Below are 19,375 nucleotides of genomic sequence, written 5' to 3' on the forward strand. Positions count from 1 at the left end.
TTCTGTCAGCCCTGACCAAAGAGAATAAGAGATGTTGCAGTGTTGTTGAGGGGCCACTGAGCCAACTATAGACTTTAGGGTTAGGGGCGCCTGGTCGTAGGTCGCAGGTCATGGGAGCTTATTTGAGGGTGTGTTTGTCTGTGGGGGGTGGTGGGGTCGGATTAGTAACAATTTGATTGCTCTGTCACAAGTTGCTGTATTTACAGTATTATTCTACTGCATAAAAGTTGTATTTCTTATAAAGGTATGATAGTAATCTAGTATGTCCAGCCTGTTGTTATGATCTAGTATGTTGTTGCCAATGACTAAGCTTTTCCCCTGTAAATGGTACCGTACACATCCACAACAAATTCTCACTTACTAAATGTTCAATCTGCATGAAAATAAACCACACCCTTTAGCAGTCATGGTAGATGAAGAAACCTTCATTTCCTGCAACCTAACTGTTGTTCCATGGTGTTGAACCTAGTTTGTTAATTTGATAGTTGCAGTTAAGTATACGTGCAAACCATTACTTTCAAAATACATACATATCCTCTCATGTAGTTCTATTATTTAGTATAACTAAAACTACCAAAATGTATGACATAGGTGGAAGCTGTTTTGACAGAAATGGTTACATACCCCACTGACTTGCATTAGCATTGCTAACAAATGCTGGAGGCTGGTGCCATTTTCACAAAAACAAAAGCTCTAGTTAAAAAACTTCTCAAATGTCTTTAGATGAGGTTTTCATAAGTGTAACAGGATAGACTTTAGAATGACTGAACCCCTTTTAAATCTAAATTGCAAGCTAAGGAATATGGTGCTAATACTTAAGGGAAGTTTCAGTGATTTTAGAGGCACTAGCATTGCATTTGTTAGCAATGCTAGTGCAAGTCAATATGGTATGAAACCATTGCTTTCAAAATCCCATTCAAGTGCTTTGAGACAGTTCTATTACATATTCTTACTATTACTACAGCTATGGAAGTATATGGAATGGCTTGCATAGTGATTTTCAGAGGTATGGTTTCGTAACCCATTGACTTGTGCTAGCATTGCTAACAAATAATAATAGGAGGACGTTGTTGATTTCATATAAATGCAAGCTCTTCTTCTCTCTTTTCCTCCGCTAAAAGTGTCTGCAGCGACCATATTTGGCAGGTGGACTCCCAAGGCCCCCCACTGCTCAGACAAAAAAAACAACATCAATTGGTCGCATGGTGGTGCTATAACAAACAACTTTACATTTGTCCTCTGATTGGTATAGGCTGTGTACTGATTATTATGGGCTGTCCTATGATTGCTATGAGCGAGGTATTGTTATTATGGGCTTTATTCTGATTGCTATAGGCTGTGTAATGATTATTATGGGTTGCAGAAACTTAGCTACCACTTTCTCACAACTGGATGTAGCAAATCTCATGAAATTTGATACACATGCTGAGTGTACAAGTAAAAATCAAAATCCAAAATTTGTTCAACATTACACCCGGTGGGCGTGGCCTATGACATTTTAGCTTAGAACTTGGCTTGTGATTGGACAATTGCTATGAAACTTGCTGATCTCCTTAGTAATCCTTTTTGCCCTACTAATACCTACTAAGGTTCATCCCAATCGGTGAAATAATTCTGAATGGCAACGATAATAACCAAGTCTCTCATAGACTTACATTGTATTTATAACTCAGCCACTGACAACAGTAGAAACTCCATTCAAATTTCTAAATACTCATGGCATACTGATCAACTGAATATTATTTCATAATGAAAGCTCATGTATATCTCATAGTTTATGAATTGAATAATGATAGCATTTACACTTTATAAGTTATAAAATACATGCATGTCAATGAGCCGTATCCACATCTACTGTATACTTAGCCATTGTTTACAGCAGGATCTTCATTGTTTACAGCAGGATCTTCATTCAAGTTTATAAATGTTAACTATGAGATAAGTGTTTCATGTCTTCTTCTTCTTCTAAATGTCATCTTCAGTCATATTGGCGTATTGTGCTTGGACCCCTAAGAATCGTTGCTTGTGACTATATTTACTGTAAGAATCTAATTAGAAGATTAAACCTTTGAGGATCTATTGTTTGTAAATTGTGGCCCCACCTGGCACTTGATGAGCATATTGAAGAAGTCATCGCTGGGTTCCTGGTGATCTCCCTCACCCACCAGATGGCCCAGGTTGTTATGTGTAATCCTCAGGCCTGGAAGGTTACCAACATTAACCCGTTGGTCATCAAGACGGCGACTCTGAGAGCTCGCAATCAAGTCAAACAGCTCCTCTGTCTGGGGAGAAGTGGTGATTGCAGGGTCTAGGAGAGAGAAGTAAATTTATTTGCAAATGTATTTGACGCAGTCAGTTTTCTCAGAGACTATAGCTTTCCAAGAAATAAACCTAAGAAATACCATACAAAACACATGATTCTGTTGAAAGTCACACGTCAACAATGATCAACAGTCTGTGCAACTTCTTCTGAAAAAACGGAAGTGGAAATCTCTTGCGGAGTGGAGTTCAGATGTTCTTAAAATAGTCTTCAACTATCTTCGAATACTGAAATCAGCCTGTGAATACGGTTCCCTATTACTATTTAAGGCACTAATGTAAACTAAACATCCAACCAACCTATCATCTCATTTAGGGATGGCATGGAGTTAGCAGCACCTTCTCTGTTGTCTCCATTCTGCGGCTCGTCAAGATGGCAGCGCTGGTCGTCCATGCGGCTGCTCTGGAATTTGCTAAGGAGGTCAAAGAAGCAGTCTTCATCGGAGGGGTCACGGCCTAGCTTCTGAGACAAAAATGGTAAATCAGTACAAAACTCTCATTCTCGTTCAGCCAATACCCCCAACACAAATAGGCCTAGACTGACCCACTTGTCGCTTGAAATCCTGTTTGTGTCTTTTTGTTTAGTTGCTGAATGAAGATGCTTAATAGCATCATATGATAAACATACTTCAGAACATCTACTGGGTGATCAAACATTCTTAGGCTTTCTCTGGGCTCTGAGCCTGATGTTGTTTGTATCTGTCATAGTTATTTTCAGGAGCTGTTGGTGAGATTTTATCTTAACTGAAGTTTTCTATACCGATTACTTAAATTGTTAAGATATACAGTATAATGACTGCATTGGGTCAAGTTCATGAAAGAGAATGTGGTTCATTGAGATTTACTGGACAAGATGAATATGTTGAACTGTTCCTAGAGCCAGCAAACATGATCTGCAAAGGAATGCAATCATCTGAATTATGAAACTTCTAATGCCATTATGAGGGGCATAATGAGGTTTTTCAAGATTGCCAAGTTGTGGTGGAGAAAACGTAATCTGATCAACTCACGTGGGATGGCCTTCCTGGTGAGAGTACCTTGGCCTAGATACTCAAGGTGGTACAATCTCACACAAATATAACATAGTATAAAAATAAACAACCCATTTTTATTCAAGTACAATGGCCCACATGGTGCTAACCTATAAAGACCTCTGGAAATATCAACAGAAATAGCTGTTTAGCAGCCATGCACTGCATTTTGAGGCACCCAGTTTATGCATGTTGATCAGGAATATACGCTAGAATGCTTGGTGTTTAATATTTGCTAGCAGTTTTGGATTTTTTTTTTATGTTTCTGTTATCAGTTTAACTATTGAGGTGAGAGGTTTAATAAAAAAACTTTTTTTCTCCATGGCACAAGACATGGGTATCAGGAGACAAGTTCAGGTCAGTCAGTTGAATAGTCGGTCATCAGACACTCAACCCATATACCAGTGCACTACCAGTCAAACTGACTTGCGGGAAATTGATTTTTTTGTTTGTTTGTTTTCTTAGGTTTATTGAGTAGTATCTAGTTATATCTAATTAAAATAAAAGTAAGTAACAGTTCAAGTATTGTGAACATTTAACATAGTTATGAATTTTCTTCTTATTGACCAGAGGTTTTCAAACTGTGCCACAGCATTTTGAGACCTCCAATGCATTTTACTTATAGTCTTAGCTTCACAAAGTAGCCTATGAGCTTGTATACACAGTCACTTCCTAATATAGGCTATTTTTTTTTTTTTATTATTTTATATTTAATTTTACCCTATTTGCTCAGTCTGAGTGGGCCTGATTTGTTCTCTGTTCAATTTCATTGAGGGAGTGGGGAGAATAATTACTGCGCCGCACATCAGATGATGGGACGTGTTTACAGTGGCTAGCCAGTGACAGCCTTACCAAGCTTATTGTTAATCGGATTTAGGTTGTATGGCATATGGCGTTTTCAATTTTGAAATGTCACAACATCATTTTTTGGCCTCTGTAGCTCCCCCTATTGGCCAATCTCATAGTAATACTAATAATAATCTTTATATAGCAGCTTTTCTAAAAACATGTTTTTCAAAGCGCTTTACAAAACAGAATAACCAAAATTCATAAGGAAATAGTAGATACAATTAATAAACAGTAGAAAAAACATAGTAAATGGAAAAACAAAAAATGTAACTCAATAAAATAAGATAAAATTGAATATATATGCAGCTGAAATCAAGGAATCTGCTGATAGCAGTATTTTGATCCCTAGAAGAAATGGTTCAAGAGTCATGGACTGTAGGAACATGGCTGGATTATGCCACTAGGGGCCCTCTGGTCAAGTATGCGCCCCCAACCCAGTCAATTGCCCAGTCACACCAAATAGTTTACTCTCAGTTCAGAAACTTTGCATTTACCTTTTTACAGTCAGAATCTAACCAGTAAACCCACTGGATTCAAACCAGCAACAAAAATGAAGAAAAATGTAACTAACTAATGTAAAATAATTACCATTTTGCAACTAAGTCAGTTGGGCAAAGCTGCTTTTGAGAGTTTAGGAAGTGGGGCATGCCTATAAGAATATTATGGAAGAATGTGAATTAGGCAGTTATCACCACTAGGGGCTCTGGACTTCAACAGCATGGGATGAATATGATGATTTATTGCCCACTATTTATGTGTGTTTCAACGGATCCTCATGAAACTTGGTACACATGTATATTGTGGTGTTGTAAACATGTGCGGAAATTTTACAAGTGATTAGCCAAAGTCTGACTGAACCCTTATCATCTGTGTGCCACGTGTCAATAAATTCCAAACTTAAGTTGCCGTCATTCAGCCATTTTTTGAGCAATCAACATGACATTTTCACAGTAAGTGACCTCATCAAAGGTACTGTATATAGTTGCAATGTATGAGTTTCAGCAACAGATAAACTAACAAAATTGATAGCTTTCAGCTGTTTCTTAAAACAAAATCCAGATTTTGCTAATTGTCTTCCAGCTTGTTATTCTAATTTCAAGAGCCTATAGTTACAAATGCCCAATCACCTTTTGCTTTTAAACTTTGACTTTGGGACAGTCAAAAAAAGATTTGAGTGCATCAGTGACAATACCCATATACATAGGAAATTGAAATCTCCACAATATAAGCTCTGGCCAAAACTTTAGATGTAATGAATAAAATCTTAAAATTTATTTTCAGCTGGAAGCCAGTACAAGGTAGCTAAAATGGGATTATCTTTTCTTGTTTCTAGTTAAAAGACTGGCTACTTTATGCTAAACTTGCTAGAAGGAGCCTTATGGTTGAGGCAATAATAACAATTAATCAATTTAACAATTACCAAAACATATTATAAAATATAAACATAAGAAATACATAAAAATTTAATATGCAAGAATTAGATGACCGTATTTCTACAAAGATGATTTCAAGGAAAAACATAGAAATTCAATTAATACACAGATTTGATTGCATCAAAATTAACAAGGTTTGTAGAGGGCAGGCCACACTAAAAACATGATATATTATTTTATAATAAATTATGTCTTCTTAAACATTTCAGTCAACTCAGTTAAAATTCTGTTCATAATCAACATAAGATGAGTTAGGAATCTTTTGATTGTTGTTGATAGCACATAATAAAACCAATGTCGTCAATTTACATACTATACACCATTTCCAACCTCAGGAGAAATCAACAGAATTCACTATACTGGAAAAGCTGCATGTGATACCTACACATCACCAACAAAATCCCAATGCAGGTTAATGGAGGACAGGGCAATCAAAGGAGCCAAAGGAGGCATCACAGATCGATAGAGGCTGATGCCATCCCCATTATAAAAGCTCTTTGATTATCGCCCCTGAAAAAGATTCCCCTCCCCCTACCTTAAACCCCAGTAATAATACGCCAGTCGTTATTCACTATGATCATTATTGCTACGTGCAACCAAAACAGAACAACAACATACAGCACATTTAACACTCTCTACTGGATACGAACAAAATAACATTGCCTACAGCATGATTGTGAAGTAGGTCAGCAAAGACAGTTGACTTCAGTCCGTTCCAGTCTCTATGGGAACTTTTTTTTTTGGAACATTTTTGCAATGTTTGTATTGGAAAAATTAAACTGTGCTTCAAACAAAAACAGCAGTTTTATGGCTTTGTAATAAAAGCTCTTAATTGACACAAAATGTGCCTCGACTCCCTAACAAACTGAGTAAAACAGAGGCAGACATGTAGGTCAAAAAATCAAAAGGAAGAAATAGATAATAACCTCCAGTATTCTTCCTATATGGTATTGTTATTCAAAGAATAAGCAAATCATCTTACCATAAGCACCTCGTCTTCCTCTCTCTGTCCAACTCTATCTCTCGTTTCTGTCTGAGCACTCTCCCCTCTTGCTATGTCCACACGCCTGGCTCACACCCCCCTCTCCCCTACTTTCACCCACCACTTTCCACCGCTCTCTCTACTCCCCTGCTCTACACGGCCCCCTCCCTCTCCTTTCCTCTCCTCCTGTGTCCCTCTATCCCAGCCTTGCTTCAGTCTCTACCATCCACTCTCTCTCTCTATCTCATGCTGTCTCAGTCACTCTTTCGTTCTGTGTCTCTCTGCAGGCCATCTTTGTCCCAGCTGTAGCCCGTTCTCCCACTGTGGGAAAACAACTCATTATGGAAAGCAAGGGGTGGCGGGGTAGGGGAGTGGCGGTTCTCTGATCAAGGTCACATTGTCAGCAGAGAGAAGGCTAGGGGGACAAAGAGGAGGAAGGGAGAAAGAGAGGGGAAAGAGGGGTGCAGGGGTACAGTGATGAGTAAGTTGCATGCCATCATGGGCACTCGGCACAGATACTCAGCTACTAGCGAATGACAGGAATAATTAATGTCAACACTCAACTCTTCAAAGACCCATATGAAAAAGCTGTATAACGTCAAATACTCTATAAATTATCCAGAGCTTCACTGACGCACAGATATTAAAAAAACTCAATTTTCTCAGCAATAATTTCACCAAAGGATAATCAGCATATTTGTGGTCCTAGTCTGCATCACCCAAGGGTCCATGTGACTGTAATTTACTTGCTCTCTATGTACTAATCAGCTGCGACTTATCGCAGTTTCTGTCCTCTCTCCTTGGCCTCTTGGTCAATGTCTGGATGTCCTCGCTTCACTCTGTGTATTGTCCAATTACTCAAGTAGGCCACATGGACAGAACAAGTGAGAAAGGAAAGTACGATGACGACAGAGAGAGAGAGAAAGCTGTGCATGTGTGTGTGAACAAGAGAGAGAGAGAGAGGGAGGGTGTGAGTGTGTGAAACAATGAGAATAAAAGAGGAGGGGAAAAGAGGTTCTTCATAAATTATATCACCATTGCTATAGGAACCAGAATTCTAATTTGCACATTCTAACCTCTACTTACAGCGGCACCAGGAGAATAAATACTGGCATTTTCATCTCTCATATTATGACAAAAGAAACGGCATAAATATAGACAAAAGCTCTCATTATTGCCAGGTTTTCGGGATCATTGTCACTGTGAGCCTCACTTAGGAGACCAGAAGACATGAAAAAGATAGGTTTTAATGTCAACAGGCTTTCCAGCTTTCCTGAATGCTTTTTCCAGCCTCTTGTGATGAGCTGTTAACATCAACCCTCATACAGCCCAATGACTTCCTCTCTCATTTCGCATGGCAGCCTGCTGATTACAACAATTAGCACTGTAAAAAAGACACATGATTGGGTGCCATGGGGACCAAATCAGAGCCATGGCAACTTCCATAGGTGACACTTGACAAAAATATCGGGACACAATAGCTGTAAAATGGCATATTCATTTAATTTAAACCAGAATCACTGAACACATTTTGGGATGGAAGGGGGATGGAGTGACAGGAATGAATAAGCACATGACTTGTCAAATTCATAAATGTTGATGACTAAATCCAATCATCAGCATTCCAGAGCGCTTTGAAGCTGTCTCTGAGAAGCTGTTTCCTGGCCACCTAAACCTTTGCTAAACTCATTAGCATCTTGTGTCAGATGGGCGCTCATTGATTGAATAAAGAGGCTGACATATCTAAAATGCAGGGGGAATTTGAGCTTGAGACGGGGTAATGTGTTTTGGAAGAAAGCTTTAACACTCTGAAAGAAGCATGGAATTTAATTTGGAGCTTAAGCAATTATAGGCCACTCAGACATTATATTTATTGTCAGCAAAGTTCAGAGTAAAATACCAACATTTCACATCTTTATCTTTGGGTCTTTATCTTGGAGCGTCTTATCAACTGAAACTGTTATGAAAACATAATCTTTGGAATAGAGTCTTCATATGTGGGCTGATGAGGAGTGGTTGAATTATGATAATTGTGTTATTGGTTATTGGCCACTTAATGTGTTAAGAATGCAGGAATGCGTGGTGTAGGAGAGTATATAAAAACAAACTCAGTCATTTAAATTCATTAAAAAAAGATACATGTTTGCAAGAAAATGATGTGGTTAGGTAGATGATTTTTTGTGAAATCTTTAGGCTGACACAAATAGTTTCAAGCCAGACTTGATACCCCATAATTAACACAATGGTTAAACATTAGAGTAATGGGTTAATAAGGTAGTAAAACTATTGTCACTCACTGGCACTGGAGGTGGGACTTGCACAGTGATGTCATCAGTGTCTATGGGAGAGTCCAACCACTGCCTTTCATCTGATGACTGACTGTCAGGATAGCCTTTCCTTTTACCCGGCTGGGACAGCTGACTCTTGGATCTCCGGGATATACTTTCCAAGTCTTGGCTGTCTCCATTCTACAGGAAAAGTATATATTGTTAGACTGGGATTTATAACTGTTTACCTTTTGGGGAGGAATGGGGGGAATCACATTTACAGGCGCCTTTCCCCATGGGGTACATACTGAAATATGTTAAGAAAGAGAAATCACCTTATCCGAAGAGTACTTCCACAATTCTACACTATCCATGCTGTTTCTCTTGGTGAATTTGGGTCTTGCTCCTACAAAAAAAACATTAAACATTACGTTACAGGACATTAAAACAAGATTTCTCACAACTTTGTGAATAGCTAGAATTTTCTCTCATACAGTTTAGTCTGAAATCTTCTCATGAGCCGATTCATGAGCATTCCTTGTGTGTCTCTTTTCTGCAACAGCCTGTCATGTCAGCACTGGTCCCATGATGCTTGGTGGGGATATGAGGTTTAGGCAGACAACCAGGCAAACAATCTGAATAAGGCTCTCTTTGCCAGCTCTTCACCCATGAGGGAAATGTAGGACATGGGTGTGAGTTTCTGCCCGGAGGTGGGTTCATGGAAACAATCATCAAACAACGGCCTTATGTGAGGGATAAGACAAGATTGCACAGTTTCTCCATGCTTGGTTAAATTCATGTGCTATGCTCGCATTCATGTGACTTGGTGGGACGTTTGAGGGGAGAATATATCTTTGCTCTAAACAAAAACAGTAAAATGCAACCAGACTAATGTTTGAGGTAATGAAAGCTCATGAAACTTCATCATTCCTTCTCAAATCTGAAAAATCAACTCTTCTTATAGATCTAAACACATCAATCCTCCATTTCATTAATGTTAATTTTTCTTTTTTTTTTGTAATGATACGCAATGTTCACCCATTCCTGCTATGAAGTATTTGTTTAGTAAATGTGCTGATGGCACAAAGCAACCATAGAGAAGACTGGTTCAGCTTGCGCAAAAAATGTACACACTCCTTGCTTTCTCCCAAATTTAGCCTCAATTCCCTCTACTTTTAAATGTATCGTCTATGTTATGTCTGTCTCACCTTTAGTTAGTTTCATACTTAATTTGGCCACCTTGTGTACACTGATACCAGTGGGCTCGCTCTAGCCCAGACATGCTATTTTTGTTAAACATGGAAGTAAAAACAGTGGAATGTATGTCATTTTGACATGGATTTCACTGTCTGTTTTCAGTATTTTTAAGTGACAGAGAAATGTCCACTTACTAAATAGCTCAGTGAACTGTTTGTATTTAAAACTCCTAATTTAAGCAAATTCATGCTAGCTCAATAGACATTCTTTTTGTTCTTTTTTCTATGAGATGGGAGTGCAAGTATATCACCAAGTCAGTTTCTCCTAACCACAGTTTGCACAGTGTGGGTCTGCTCCAAACAGACAGCCCTGTTTCAAATAAACATTCACATATTCACGCGCGTGCACGCGCACACACCCACACACACACACACACACACAGTTGGGCTTGCCGCACCCTTTCCCCCACACCATGGAGAAGACACAGTGGCCTTAAGTGACTGAAAGCCATCAATCCGGCTAGTCTCCATTCCATAACTTCTATATCATTCTCAAACTTCACATCTACTATATGGTGAACATGTAGAAGTTTTAAATACAAAACCTTTAGTCCTATATGTGAAATCCATTCTGTATTGTGCGCAACACAACAGAAGGATAAATAGTACATGAGGAGAGATGCCAACATGAATATCATTACAGCAGTCCATCCAAACCTACATCTCCATCATCTCACCTTTGACACCAAATTTAAACAGCTTAAAATGATATGTGCTAATTCAATTATTACTCTATAAGGACCTGCACCCTATTTATCTTACTTTTCAATCAGGTTCCTTTTAAATATGCATTTACATTATGGAAAGGGTGTTAGGGCACACTTTATTTGGATAGTCCAATGTTGATACTCAACTTACTATCAAGTGACTATAATGTATTGCTTACTGAAAGTCTATTTAGATTCAAGTGATACTCATAATTGTGTGAAAAGTAGTCTGTAGATATTCAATGTATGGGCTAGGGTTAATCTTGAAGTTGGGATTAATGCTAGAATTAGGGTCAGTTTAGTGTTGGGATTAGGTTTAAAATAGGGTCAGGTTGGGGTTAGGCAAAGGTCAGAGTTCGGGTTACATAGTCTACGGAGATGCAGCAAATAGGCAAGTGACACTTTAACATTTACTTTTTGTCACCTGACAGTTGAGTATCAACACTGGACTGTCCAAATAAAGTGTTACCAGATGCTATACTAGCCCTAGAGAGGCATTGCAGCATATTCCATTGACAGACACACAAAGTTACATTTCCTACCAACTATAATGTATCTTTGAGCTATAGAGTTTAGGGCCATTTGTACTGTAGGCAGTGGCGTGAGTGAGGAGAGGTGTGGAGTACAATACAGCAGTGTTACTGCTTGTGAACCAGGACTTATTTAGGACTTCTTTATTTACAGGACTTTTAGCAGCAAATGAATCATGAATCTCAAGAGGGCCATAAACAGAGAAATAGTGCAATCAATACCCACTAAAGTACACCATGTGTTCATGGCATTAGAGTAAAATTGTACTATGAGGATGTCATTGTAGACTGAGTTAGACCTTACCCAAGTCTGCATTATTATAACTAAAGTCACTTTTATTTAATATAGCTAGCAGTACATTGCCAGTACACATTTTAAGTACAGTGTGTATAACATCCAGCAGAAATCAAATCCATAACCTTGCCTGGAATTTCAGTGTATTTTGACTTTTTTGGTTGTATTTTGGCTCAACTTATTGTCTCACACTTTTCTCTCCTCTTTTTTCCTGCCCTAGAAATACCATGATATACTTACATTGAGCTATACTAAAGTATAATTTGAGGGCTTAGCGTGCCCAAAAATCAGGGAAATATACAGATATTTTGTCATACACCACTCACTTGCTTTGTGAGCCTCACATACAGCCTTTGATGACCATACAAAGTCAAGGACACTCAGTTAGTTCTCACCTTGCATCTCAAACTCTGAACCGCAGGGTGAAAGGTCACTCTCATTGACCCCAAGGGCCTCCATCAGTTGCTCAACATTCATTCTGGCTGTCAGTTCTCCATTTCTATCCCCAATCTGATGGAAAGAGGGGAAGAGAGACATACACAGAAACAAAGACAGGGACAGAGAGACAAAGATAGGAGAGAGCGATATAAAGGGCAATGGAAGGAGAGACAAACAAGACACAGAAAGAGAGATAATGAGATGATGGAATGTAAGCACCTTAAACTTGACCAAAGGTGTGTGTGTTCTTTTTTTAACCAAATAATTATTGTGTTTGTAAAAATGTCCCACCTCTTTGGAGATGTCCAGGTGCTTTCGGGCATAGTGGAGAGCTTGTCTGTGGTTCCCTAAAGACACATAAGCATTTCCCAGGCTCCAGCAGGCGCGGCCCTCTCCAACCCTATTGACACATGAACACACACACACACACACACAAACACACATGTAATTTATTTACTACAAGTGTGTGCGTAATACATGTATGCATGTTTGTGTGTGTATGCAAGTGCATACGCATTATGTACTGTTCATTCTACCTATCAGTAAGCTCCTGGGCTATAAACAGGTGTTTGAGGTGGTAGTCTATGGCCCTCTCATACTGCTGCAAAAGAGTGTAGGTGTTTCCCAGGCTGTAACAGGCCTGAGCCTCCATCACCTGGTCCCTCAGCTGCCTAGACAACTGCAGGGTTTTCCTACAGACAGGGAGACAGAGGGATCCAAGAGATGAGTGAAGGAGAGAAGAGGGTGTTGAGAGAGGAATAAGAGATAGGGAGGTGAAAGAGAAAAGGAGGTTTCATATAGTGAGGTAGGGTGGATAAAGATGGAGACACAAAAATGGAGGAGAGAAGTAAAGAATGACAAAATTAAACAATGCTCAAATTCAGTCTTGGAGCTTGGATTATAGATTCTCATCTCATGCATTAAACCAATGGCTCTAATATTCAATATGTGGCCTCAGTTGGGTTCACTTCATCTTCCCTCCACTAGATGTCAGTGCCCTCTCTCCTCACCTGTAGTACTCGGTGGCTGTGTTGAACTGGCCTAGGAATATCAGAGCATTGCCAAGGTTACTGTAGGCTCGCCGCTCTGCTGCTTTGTCACCAAATTCTTTGGCGATGGACAGTCGCTGTAAATGACAGAACATCAATGTCAGCTCAACCCATGCAGAAACCTGCAAAATACTCTGAAATGTTATTAACAAAAGGAAAATGTCTCTTCATTTTGCTTCTTCATTCATGCAACCAAGTTACACCCATGGCCAAATACGGTACTCACTTATCACTTGATATCTCTATTTATGCATTTTTACTTGGATGCATTTTTTTTACTATGCATTTTTTTACTATGATACTGGTAAACAGCCATGGATTTCTCACCTGGCGGTGGAACTTGATTGCTTCAACAAAGTTTCCCAGCAGATAGTGGGTGTTGCCTAGGTTACCAAAGGCCCTCCCCTGGGCAGCTCGGTCACCAAGTTCTTTGACCAAACACAAGTTCATCCTACAGAGATGAGTAGATACAGCAATTTAGATTACATAGCTAGTAAATGAAGTTATAGTAGGGTTGTTGGCACAGTGGTACATAGTATGTAAACCTGATTTTATTTGTCCATTAAAAGAGTAATTTAGTTATCAAATACTACAATGTCAAAGTCTGCTTATGTCCTATGGAGTCTGTGTTTTTCTCTCTAATGTGGAGTTAAATAACACATACATTCATGTAGACAGTAGCCTGAATATAATAAAAAATATATTGGTGTGAGTCATTACTCCATCGCACAGCTGTCGTACCAAATAATCCCCTGTATGTCCATGGGGGATTGTGTGCAGTTCTAATTGCCTTTTACTGTAAAAACAAGTGCACTTCAATTTGCACTTTCTGATATGTAGAGGCAAGCCTCTTTTGTATCATCTTTGGCAGTTTCACCTCTTGATTTAATCGCTCACAGTTAATAGTGAATGGGCTTTAATAGGGCCTAGATAATAGCTCAGTGTGATGGGCTGTTATTATGGGCTTTTTGAATATTTATTCATCCATGGAAAGTTGACTGAGCATTTTTCAGCACTACCCTGCTTCACATTGAGTTCCAGACATTCCCACCAGGGAATTGCCCAGAACAACCTCTTCTACAATCCTTTCAGAAAGTATTTAAGCCCCTTGACTTTTTCTGCATTTTGTCATGTTACAGCCTGAATTCAAAATGGATTAAACTAGAATTTTTTTTCAAGGAACACTGAAATGTTTGGAGTCAATAAGTATTCACCTTCTTTGCAGTGACACTCCAAATTGAGTTGCATTCAAATGCATTTGAATGTCCTTGAGATGTCTCTACAACGTCATTGGAGTCGACCTGTGGCCAATTCAATTGATTGGACATGATTTAAGAAACACATATGTCTATATAAGGTCCCACAGATGCATGTTGAGAGCAGAAACCCTACCATGATGTCCAAGAAAATATCTATAGAATTCATAGATCTGGGGAAGAGTTTAAATCAATTTCTCAAGTGTTGGGAGTTCACAAGAGCACAGTGAGCTCAATGATTAGGAAATAGAAAAAACACGGAACCTCCCAAAAGCTGGTCATCTGTTCAAACTGAGCAACCGATCAAGAAGGACCTTGAGGTGACCGAGAACACAAGGACCACTTGGACATAACTACAGAGTTGCTTGGCTGCGATGGGGAATCTTGCCCAAAGAACAACAGTCATTGCAGCACTTCACAAATCTGGGCTGTATGTCAGAGTGGTCAGACGGAAGGCATTCCTGGAAAATGCCCATGACAGGAGGAATTTGGCAAAAGGCACGTGAAACACTGACAGCATGAAGCAAAAAGTCTTCAGCTGTAATTTAAAGTGATACTTTGGCAGAAGCCGGCACAGCTAACACCATCCCTACCGTGAAGTATGGTAGTGGGAGCATGCTGTGGGCTTGGCTTTTCAGCGGCAGGGACAGGGAGATTTGTATGGATAGAGGGAACAATGAATGGAACCAAATACAAGCAAATCCCTGCATTAGAGTGACAAAGACATTAGACTGTGGCAACTATTGATTTTCCACCAGGACAGTGGCCCTAAACATAAAGCCAAATTGACACCAGAATTGTTTCTTGACAAGAATGTCAAAATAGGATCTGCTATGGGGTCTTGTGTAGACAACAAAGAGGGAAATTGTAGGGAAATATATGCCCATTCATTGTCTGATGTGTATGCTCTGATGAAGGTCGTATACACTGAAAGCTTACCCAATATAAAAAGTGTGCAGATGTTCCTTTTTAAATTCACTTTTTTAACTCCAGCACCTTAACAAAGCTTTGGGCGGGTGAGCATCCTTGTGGGTTTTTTGGTGTAGATTGTTGATAACAAATCTCAATTTAATCCATTTTGAATTCAGGCTATAACACCACAAAATGCAGAAAAATCAAGGGGGTTGAATACTTTTTGAAGGCACTGTATTGTTGGTCCCTGAGAAGCTCCACTAGAGTAGTTGAGGGTTAAAGCCTTACTCAAAGGAACCTTGGTGGAAGGAGGGGAGAACATTACTTATTCACTTTCCCCACCCAACCTTTCCTAGTTAGTCAAGAGTTTTGAAATGACAACCTTACAGTCACAAACCTGCTTCTCTAACTAGGCTACCAATGTACAGCATATGTGTATGTGCTGTACATGTGTCTGTATGTACTTGTACAGTCCACTGTTAGCAATACATACTCATAAAAGCCAGTAGCTCTTTGCAGTGTGTCTCTGACATCAGGAGGCAGGTCCCCAGGTTCCTGGGTGCAACCCCATAGCTGCTGCTTGCCCTTAGCGTGGAACACGTTCCCAATGTTGTACAACGCTCTGGCCTCTCCCACCTACAGCCAGACATTAAAGGGACATAGGAAAGAGGTTAGAGATGCAGAAATATCTCTGTAGATATGTGTGGATGTATAGTATGAACATTTTTAGATATTTTTTCCATATGTTGCATGCGTGTGGGGTCTGTGTCTATGTAAATGCATGTGTGCCTGCAGTTGTATGTGCATGCATTTAGTAATAATACACTTTATTTATATAGCTCTTTTCATGATACTAAAACACTTTACATAAACCAGAGGGTTTTTATTAAAAAAAACATAAAATAAAACGTCACAAAGAATTAAGACTACTTAAATAAATACATAAATAAATAAGATGAGATAAAAAGATGAAATTAAGGGTTAGGGTTAGAGAAGTAAGTTTTGAGGGCTTTTTCAGAAGAGGGGGGTGTATTACAGTTCCTTATGTGTGTGAGTTCCAGAGGGAGGGAGTGGTGACAGAAAAAGCTCTATCACCCCAGGTTTGGTAATTGTTTAGGATCAGGAGGTGTGATGACCGAGAAGTTCAGTAAGCTAGAAGGGGCCTGGTTGTGGAGGGCTTTATGGGTGGAGAGAAGGAGTTTGAACTGGGAGCCAGTGAAGGTTTTGAAGGAGGAGGTGTGATGTGCTCTCACGAACGGTAGCAAGTGAGCATATGGGCAGCAGAGATCTTGGCTGCATTCAGATCCACATTACCATGTTGTCTTCCCTTGATGTCTTCCCTTCAGTGAGCCCCCTAGTGACGGAATGTCTGATGTACAACAAATAAACCCTTCTGGTTCTCATTAAGGGAAGAAAGGCAAGGGATCAACACTGGGGTCAAAGGGGTCAAAACTGAACAGCCCTCACAACTTTATATAGGAAGGAAGTCCTATACATTTACTCCCAGAAACAAAATAAAAAAATGCCTTTCCAGTGAGAAGTTTTACTCATGTTTGAAACCAAATAAAACTGCAGCTAAAATTGTTTAATCTCTATTTAGTAAAGGCTTTTTGAGAATATTGGGTAATTGAAATACTTAAAACATTGCATCTTTTGACAACCTGCCCACTTTTGAATGGTGCAGAATTACGAAAAAATGAAATGCAGAAACTACATCAAAACTGGAAGCTGCCAAATCAGCTTACATTCATAGGATATGCACAATTTCAGCCATCCTGTTACATTCAGCGTGGATTCAGTGACCCACGCAGAGCGGTGGATTGTGGGATACACTTCATGGTGGAAGCTTGCATTTTCCACCCTTTGTGCAAGGGAAGAAAAACGAGGTAACGAGGGAGAATAAATGCTCCCTTGTTTAACAGAAGTTGGAACCAAATTCCACTTTGTCCTGGCATTTTGGGGGATTCCCCCCTCGATTCAGGTAAGGCAACATCCAGAAGAAAATATTTTATGTGGAACCGAATGCAGCCATGGACATATTGCAGCTTTTTGAGGACTTATGGGGAGGTGCCCTAAAGAGGGTACATGTTACCTTGTCACCCTGTTCTTGAGAGATATCCAGGTGTCTCTGGCAGCAGACAACCGCCTCATCAAAGCGCCCCAACACCTTTAATGTGTTACCAAGGTTACCACTGGCTTTGCCTTCTCCAATTCTGTCTCCTATTGTCCTGAGAATGAAAAAAAAAAGACTTTTTGGCAAGTGCTCCCAAAAACAAGGGGAGGGACATAAGACCATAATTGTTTTTTATTTTTTTTATAAAGCCATGACAGTACTGGAATATGGTTTAATGATGAGATTCTGTATGGTAGAGTTTTAATTGGCTCCTTCCTAAGAGCAGGTACCAGTGGTCCTGCTGAGACTGTAATGTAACAAGGTAAAGCTCCCTGGGGTCTTTAATCGCTTCCCTGCTGGAACACCAACTGCACTCCTCTCTGCAGGGGATCGGATTATTCATACAAGCTAAATATCCAGCTGGTGGTTGGTCACTGTAGACTGTATGAAAGCCCTATCACTTTTTTCTCAGAATGGGCCTCGTCTAAATCCATGTCATAATGATCCAGAAAAAAGTATTTTCATGTCATGTCCTGATGGGTGACAATTCATATTTGATCACTGGATAATCTATGTGTAGATTGTTAATGGCTTTTTACACTCATGAGCTTCAGTATGGGACTTCCCAGCTACACATTCCACAGCTAAAAAATCATTACAACATTTCACACTACAGGATCATAATTTTGGGATGTTAAAATCAAATTGGTTTGATGATATTGGTAGCATTTGGACAGTTCAAAAACAGCACTGACGATCTCTTACTAAATAACTCTAAGCTGAAGACGTGCTAAAAGCAGGCAGCAACCTCTGCCTTGGACTTAATGGAAGTCATCAAATTTAGTCTAGAACAGAAAATCACAACTTTTATTATGGAGTATACAGTAAGTATTACAGGTATTGTCCTCACCTGGCCAAAGTGAGGTCATGTTTGTGGTACTCCAGGGCTTTACCGTACTCCTTCAGGTAGAAATAGGCATTGCCAAGCTGGCTGTAGATGGCACTGAGGGTCTTCAGGTCTTCTGTGCCTACCTGCACGGCTGCCTCGAAGAACGCTGTTCCCCCTTTAAAGTCTCCTGCCTTGCACAGCCTCTCTCCTTCCAAGGCCAACTCCAAGCAAGAGGCTTCCATCCTGAATGGTGCATATACAAACATACACAAACACAGATACAGAAAACAGCATAAGCATGTGCAGTATCCGAGATGAAAACAATGTCATACGGACACTTATTACAGTGGCAACGTAGGATCTTCTCATCACAATGGGGGAAATATTGCCAGTATCGCCTTGGCAACAAGGTCTGTAGCCATGTCAATGGACTGTTGCCTTGGCAACAGAGTCCTACCCTATCTCTCTAAAATGAGCACCTTAAAGACGTGTTGCACTTGTAGCTCATTCTTGCGCATAACAGACTGTTTTTCCATAAGGCACAAGTCTGAGTTGATGTTTTGATTGAGCTCACAAGGCTTCTTGCATTTTGAGGTCTATTAGGTCTGCATCCCATGAGGACATAGTTGTTGGACTCAGAGGATCAAACATACCTGTCCACAAAATAACACTGTCCAAATTTGACTGGAATTTGAGGTTATTCTGACTAGGTGTCAATAAAAAAAAATCAGTTGCTGCAAGCAATACACATTTGGGTAATTCATCAACCAAACCAATATTGTATTTTACATGCTGTAAAATAAGCAAATTAATACTGTAAGTCAGTATTGTAGCAATACTTGATGATGTGAACATGCTCTATGATTACCTACCTTGCTGTGCTGAATTATAATAGAAGGCATGTGTGCCAGAAATAACTAAGAAGAGAAGAGCCAAGTCAGAGTGGTCTGACTTGGCTTGGTTACCATGGCAACTGCTGTGTCAGTGAAGCTGATTTGGGGTGTGTGGAAAGGATGTTTACCTGGTGTCCATCAACAAGTCCCTTATTG

General features: G+C 39.7%; 1 protein-coding gene across 3 annotated transcripts in view; it reads right to left on the reverse strand.

The window, feature by feature from the left end:
- gpsm1b (G protein signaling modulator 1b) overlaps positions 1 to 19,375 on the reverse strand; it is a 40,239-nt gene that overhangs the window by 2,293 nt on the left and 18,571 nt on the right. Inside the window, exons 2-13 of one of the 3 annotated variants that reach the window (XM_071900890.2) lie at positions 18,348 to 18,569; positions 17,417 to 17,552; positions 15,818 to 15,960; positions 13,484 to 13,607; positions 13,118 to 13,233; positions 12,644 to 12,799; positions 12,399 to 12,507; positions 12,065 to 12,179; positions 9,217 to 9,287; positions 8,912 to 9,082; positions 2,620 to 2,779; positions 2,103 to 2,308 (exon numbers count right to left, since the gene is read on the reverse strand). In XM_071900890.2, the coding sequence (XP_071756991.1) occupies positions 2,103 to 2,308; positions 2,620 to 2,779; positions 8,912 to 9,082; positions 9,217 to 9,287; positions 12,065 to 12,179; positions 12,399 to 12,507; positions 12,644 to 12,799; positions 13,118 to 13,233; positions 13,484 to 13,607; positions 15,818 to 15,960; positions 17,417 to 17,552; positions 18,348 to 18,569 (1,729 nt within the window). Of the gene's footprint in view, positions 1 to 2,102; positions 2,309 to 2,619; positions 2,783 to 8,911; positions 9,083 to 9,216; positions 9,288 to 12,064; positions 12,180 to 12,398; positions 12,508 to 12,643; positions 12,800 to 13,117; positions 13,234 to 13,483; positions 13,608 to 15,817; positions 15,961 to 17,416; positions 17,553 to 18,347; positions 18,570 to 19,375 lie in introns of all 3 variants that reach the window. The other 2 variants (XM_071900891.2, XM_071900889.2) reach the window with 2 other exon arrangements.

Source organism: Centroberyx gerrardi, chromosome 2, assembly GCF_048128805.1.
Source record: "Centroberyx gerrardi isolate f3 chromosome 2, fCenGer3.hap1.cur.20231027, whole genome shotgun sequence".
NCBI classification, from domain to species: domain Eukaryota; kingdom Metazoa; phylum Chordata; class Actinopteri; order Beryciformes; family Berycidae; genus Centroberyx; species Centroberyx gerrardi.